The sequence below is a fragment of the Drosophila teissieri genome, chromosome X (assembly GCF_016746235.2).
Source record: "Drosophila teissieri strain GT53w chromosome X, Prin_Dtei_1.1, whole genome shotgun sequence".
NCBI lineage: Eukaryota > Metazoa > Arthropoda > Insecta > Diptera > Drosophilidae > Drosophila > Drosophila teissieri.
Window position 1 is genome coordinate 20,540,639 of NC_053034.1, and position 6,711 is coordinate 20,547,349.

Below are 6,711 nucleotides of genomic sequence, written 5' to 3' on the forward strand. Positions count from 1 at the left end.
ATTATTAACGGGCAGCAGACTCATATCAGTCAGCCTTTGCGAGTGGCTCCCTGTCGCCGACCGTTGACTGAGTGCTGCGAGAGCCGATAGCTATCGAGTTGCACGTTTATTTGTTGTCAAACGAAAATAGAGACGTAATTCTACTTATTTCACCAGACAGAACGCATTTCAGTTGACGACTCAGCACAATTAACATCAAATAACCAGCTTTAATTTTTCACTTGCCCAAAATAGAACCGTGCTCCACTCCCCCCCGCAATAATCGACGACTGCGCCTCCTTCTTTGTTGTTGCGCGCAGAAACACATGTGCGCGGTGTAAGAAGAAGAACCACAACATCACTTCACTTGTAAATAGTAAATATTTAGAGCATGGCCGCTGTTCCTTTGTGACGTGTATATTCATCCACGCCTTTCAGTCTCTTTCAGTTTTCGCACCGTCATCGTCGTCGGGAATGTCGCAACTCGACAACCTATTCATCCAGGTCCGCGCTCTCCTCCAGTCCGAGGGCGTGAAGCTGTGGGAGGAGCCCTACTACTCCGAGGATCTCGGCAGCATCGAGGGCGCCCTGGAGGTACGTATGTCCACCACACACCTCCCACCACCCGGATGCATTCCAGTGATCGGGGAATAGATGGGTGTTCCTAAAACTAAGGTTGGCAAACTGAATGCTATATTCGAAATCAAATTTGGTAAAACAAGTTTCGGGGCCAAAAATCTCGAATGAAATCTTCAATTCTAGTGCGTAATTACCTCTAATATTTTTATTAACTCGCACAGAAAATTAGATCAAATGCCATAACGTTACAACATTTCATTGGAAAGAAAACACATTTGAAGATCAACCAACTTATGTACGATATGCAGACTTATGTGTAATTTCAGTTAAATTTTTTGGGAATTTGAATCTTTTAATAGATCCACATATTGCATAAGCTCAAATTATTTATTTATTTCACAAGCTGAAGCTTATGTACTCCTCCAGCTCATATATCATTATTATAAAGTGCCATATGACGCATTATATGTACACTGATTTTAGGTTTGCTTCAAGGGCAGCTATAGATTTGATTGTCCGATCAAAAAATACATAAAAATACACCAAGACCAAAGAAGCTATAATTGAACTCCTATCAAAGTGGTATACCCTGGAATAAAAGAGTATTTGAATAGACTAGGAAAAGAGCAGAGAAAATACTTTTAAAACCCACACTAGCTGTCCTAGACACATTACACGTGAAAATGTAATTGCTTTCTTGATATATTATACATTTCTCTATAAATAGGGGTTCTACTGTTTTTTGTCAATACAGTACATGCAGTTTTTTGTCATTAAAATCTCAGTTGAACTTTCAAACTCAGTTACTTTGGATTTACTGTTCAGAGTTCAAAAGTAATACTTTAAAACATCGAACAATACGATATACGTGTATCCATTTCATTTAAGAACCTGGCCCAGAAGTACAATAGTAATACTTTAAAACATCGACTAATACGTTACACGTGTATCCATTTCATTAAAGAACCTGGCCCAGAAGTACTCCGGCATCGTGGGAATCGATATGAGTCGCTGCAAGTTCATTTTGACCGAGCTGCAGGAGAATGCGCTCCGTAAGCTGGCCGCTCGACGGGAGTTCAGCTCGACTGGAACGGCCACGTTCAAGGTGCGCCGCATTGACAAGCACAGCGGTGCCACCATGGTGGACGTGAAGTGCAGCTTGGACATCCTGGGCTCCGAACTGCAGGCAGACATAGCCAAGAAACTCCAGCTGCCGAATGCTGAGCACGTCAAGTGCATAGCTGCCGGAAAAATTGTGTCCGCCCATGCCACTTTGGCCGATCAGCAGCTGAAGAACAATCAGCAGTTGATTGTTATCGTGGGCGATGGCGATAATACTGGCGAAGTCCTTTACGAAAGGATCAATCGCATCAAGGCTGATGTGCAAGCCGTGGTGACCTCGAAGAATGGCCTAATAGAGGTGAGTGAATCCGGATCAATCGAGTGACCAATCGGCATATGACCAATGATGTTTGTTTATGAAGTTCATTTTGTTATGTCTTATAAGAAAGGGCTACACCGACGAGGAACCAACACTTTGTCGGAAGTTATTTTTAAATCAGAACTTATCTTTTTAGATGGAGGATCAGAATGGCAGCCAAGTGTATTTGCCGCCTTCCGAGCACAAGGCCCTGCTCATGGGTTTGGGATTCTGTGAGAAGGCCCGTGCGGCCATGCATCGCGAGCATTTTGAGGAGGCTCTGCTCCTGCTTTTGGAGGCCGACGCCTACTTTTCCGGCTGTAACTCAAAGTTTCTAGAGAGCGTGGACAACTACGCTTTGCTGAACCTGGACATTGTGTGGTGCTATCTCTGTCTGAAGAACGTGACCCAGATCCCGGATGCTGAGCGCCGCTTGGCCTGCTGCAGTCGCAATTTCCGCATCAGCTACGGCGAGAACTTCGAGAGGCTGTACTCCTTGAAGGGCAAGGACTGCCCGGAAAGGGCGTTGATTATGCGCCTTCAGCTGCTCCAGGGTGTGGTCTTCTTCCACCAGAATCGTCGCGATGAGGCATTCGAGCGCTTCGAGGCGGCCAACACTCTGCTAAAGGAACTAAAGATCAACGGCGACCAACTGGCTCTCCTGGTCGAAATGGGCTTCGAGCCCTCCGAGGCTCGTATGGCCCTGCGCTCCTGCAAGGGCGGCAACGACGTCGAGCAGGCTGTGCAGTTTATTCAAGAGCGTCGTCAGCAGCTCAAGAATGCACGCAGAAAGTACAAAACCACCGAGCGTGCTGTGGAGCGCCGCTTGAAGCGCTCCAACTCCAAAGATTGCACCTGGGTGAATCCCCGCAGTGTCTGCAGCCTCACTGAAATGGGATACGAAAGCGGACTGGCTACTATCGCCTTGCAGCGCTCTAAAAATGATATCCTTCAAGCGGTGAGTCTGGCCTAGGACAAATTCAATCGTAATGTGAAAAAGGGTTAATTTAAAGGTTGTTGGTGCCGCTCAGTGGAACTAGTAGTTAATGGTTATTGGTGTTTGTAAACTAAAAATTAAAATAAATATTATCTTCCTAGGTGGAACTGTTGCAGTCAGGAGCAGACGAACTTTGTGCTTATTTGCCTCGTACTCCGGTGACCATTGACGCGACGAAACTGGCTCAGCTTCTCCAGCTGGGATTCTACGAGAAGGACTCGCGCGTGGCCCTAGAGAACGCATCGAATAACATCGAAGAGGCCATCGAGAGCCTGATGTGTGCCATAGAGAGCGAGGAGGAACTGAAGACGATTCTAGAGCACGTTGGACGTATGGCCAAAACTGGCGGGCAAAATCTTGATGGTCCCTCTACATCGACTGCCTCAGGGCAGGCGCAAACTGCACTGCCATCGCCAATCATCGAAGCTGTTCTGAGTCATGCTCGATCCGAGATAGAAACTTACAAGGCCTACGATCGCTTTAACTCAGACCTCAAACTGAGCGATATGGAGTACCTTGACTTGCCCCTGATCCAGGAGGAGAAGGTCCTGACTGAGTATTTTAATATGCTGCGGCAGTAGCTTGCATTCGCCTTGCCTTTGTTATATCTATACAACAAATAGAAAAACCAAAACCGGTTGTCAAGATAACTGTAATCATGACTTGTCTATATTGCAAATCGTAGTCTTATAATGGCACTTAAGTGGCATTCATCTCCCCCTCCTGGTTGTTGTTTGTCCAGCTCGGCAAATAGTAACATATAAAGATGTATAAGTACATGCATACCCCTTCTATTGACAACTGCGAAATGTGATTACGCCGAGCCAATGGCAGAATCCACCTTCTGTAGCCACCTGAAACTTGTTAGCGCCTCTGGTCATTGCTTATTTTTAATTTTATTTTTGTCGCTTGACTCTCGACCCGGGCTCGAACGGCGGCGCTTGATTGGCTTCAGTTGTGACCTTGTTGAGGCCAAAGGGCGCCGCTTACTAAGCTCATCCCGTCGACGAATCGAGCGGAACTTACACGATTGCCTTACGAAGAATTTTATACACAAATCGCACCAAGTCTGAAGACAACATATTACAAAGCTATCAATTGGTGTTCTATATGTACATATCTGTAAAATGTAAAAATGTTCTATTTATACACGTTACTCGCAGAGTGAAAAGTATGTAACTGGTAGAACTAAGCCCATTTTGGCTAAGTAGGGAGTATATAATAGTCGGGATACCGGACTAGGCGCTTTTTCTTTTGTATAAATTGGCAGCAAAGGTTTCAAGTAAGCTGTGGCTAATGTGTTCTAAACCTGGTTTACATCCTTTTTGGCCTGAATTGAAAAATCCAGCGACTGAGATTTTTCTTCGTAGGTAAATGAAATAAATTTAGTTGTTATAATACTTTCCAAATGTCTTATATAGTCTGTGGCTCAAACGTTTTATACTGTATAGAGCTGACACGTGATACATATACAATTTAAACAAATCGAATTTTATACTTGAATAAATGATATACAAGAAATAATCCTGCACTTTCAGTAGAATGGCAAATAGTATCACTAAATAGCCTATAGCTAGTTCACGATTCTCGATTGGCAAGCAGCCAGGCACCGTTTGGAGTGAGCCAGCGGCACTTGAAACCCGCATTTTCCCCATTAACCCTCCTCCAATGGACAGGGGTCGCATGCGTGCCTCAAGTGGGAGTGGACGTCGGGTGCCTCACTGCGGTAGCACGTGGAAGCCAGTAGCTGACTCAAGCCACTTCGTATCCACGTACATATACTTATTCCGGTGTAGTCTATAATAATGGCTTCGGCTTAATGGAAGTCGCCAGTGAATGAACCCCACCACTGAACCCGGAATGATTTCAAGGAGACTCACAGTCAATGTGTTCCAAATTGTACCTATTTTAATTTGCAAACGGCGGCAAAATATAATTAATACATTTTTAAGGTTCTTCTGATAAAATTGTAGTTGATTTTTAGCTCCATTGACTCTCCTTTTGCTTGTAACATTTAAAGGAAAGGAGTTAGACGGCATAAAGTCTGATTTCGTATGATCCAAGTTACAGATACATAGTTAAATTTGAAAAATCAAAATATATAATTCAAAACTTCCAAATTGATAAGATTTTGGCATATGTATGTAATGATTAAGCAGTGTTTCCAATCTTGTAATTGTATCTGGAGAATTTCATTGTGGATTATAGCTGTGCGTTCCTTTGTCTCGGGCTTGTTTATTCTAATTATTAATTCTAATTACTATAGCTTAACTTTTTGCCACTTTAGTTTCCAGATTGCCATCGCTAGTTGGCCGTTTTTGTTGCGCGCTTCGCTTTATTCCGATAAACAATTTCATAATTCATATATATAGTTTTAATTTCAGCATTTTTAGCGTTTAGTCTTTTTGCGATTTTTGCCATAATGACTTTGGGCATTACGCGCAACTGATATGCAGCCAAGCGAATCTTTTGGACATTTGGGCCCGTGGACATGGACATGGACATGGAGAACCGACTCAGAATGAGAATGGTTCTGGTTGGCATAATTCCGGGGGAGGAGTGGAGACCTGGGCATCTGGATGGCGACATGGACGTGGTCCAAACGAGTTGGCTCTTGAATTCAGATTCAGATTTGAAAGCACTTGACAATTGTATACACTCTTTCCCAGCAATTTCCACTTTTCCCCCGCTGCCCAGTTTCCATTGGAATAGTCACTGTGATTTGAATTCTGTGATAAGACCGGTTCAGACGCACTGACTCTAGCTGATTTAATCTATCGTTTATCTCTAATTAATTGAATTTCCAGGCTTGCGAGATTCATAGTGCAATTCATTTTGCCAACAAGGCTTACTTACCAATACATTTTCGAACTTTTTTCAATTTGAAATACACCTATATTGATTACGATTAGTTAATTACACTGCAATTGCATTTCATTTTAAACAAGCTTATCAAATTTAATCTAAACAACATACCAAACTTTTTCACTAAATACACATTAAATGCAAAATAAATTGATTAAAAATAAGTTAGGGCAAATTGCAGAACACAAATTTATTCGATTTCATTTTAAAATCAATTACTATTTATTTGATAAGTCGAGATATACATATATATTCTACAAATGAATTTGAAGGCCAGGCTTATATGCTAAACATGAATCTTAAAATATATTTTGGCACTTTAATTGACCTTAGACAGAATCTCAAATTTCTTCCGCGGATCGTTAGATCTGTCAACTCATTCTCGTGCTTATATCAATCTTGGGTTCCGATCCATTAGCGCAGTCCAGGTACAAAGTGCGAGCGTTATAGCCCTCTTTACACGGCCGACTGGCTCTCAAAAGTGGCACTGATTCGGTATTTTCGGATTCGGTGTTTCGGGAGTGGGATGAATTTGGAATATGGTTTTGGCATTTCATGGGATATAAGTACAGTTGTGCGGTGGCCCAGGGCTGCAATTAGTACTTCCCGAAAAGACGGGCTAATTAAGTCCAGCCAGTGCTTTCTGCTGCGTGTCACGCACACTCAACTGGGAAACAAAAGAACAGTTAGAAGCATGGGCGTATGGGATATATATAAGGGGGTCCCAAGAGCCAAAGTGATGCGGTTATAAGTTAAAAGCTTACAAGTACAAGTACAAGTATTACAATGAAAGTTATCCAAGCATTTTGGATTTAAGTAGATCATTAGATATGACATAGATATGCGGAACACAAGGCAAGTTAAAAGGTAT

General features: G+C 42.8%; 1 protein-coding gene across 2 annotated transcripts; it reads left to right on the top strand.

Annotated features, from left to right (window-relative positions):
- The first annotated feature begins 117 nt into the window (after positions 1-117).
- LOC122623424 (NEDD8 ultimate buster 1) lies at positions 118-4,413 on the top strand. 2 transcript variants are annotated; one of them, XM_043802580.1, is made up of 5 exons: positions 118-348; positions 418-573; positions 1,523-1,978; positions 2,136-2,936; positions 3,077-4,413. In XM_043802580.1, the coding sequence occupies exons 2-5, from the start codon at positions 454-456 to the stop codon at positions 3,554-3,556; spliced, it is 1,857 nt and encodes a 618-aa protein (XP_043658515.1). In that variant the 5' UTR covers positions 118-348; positions 418-453; the 3' UTR covers positions 3,557-4,413. The 2 variants fall into 2 exon arrangements, with proteins under 2 accessions (XP_043658515.1, XP_043658514.1); XM_043802579.1 differs by having other exon boundaries at positions 119-355.
- Positions 4,414-6,711: the final 2,298 nt, after the last annotated feature.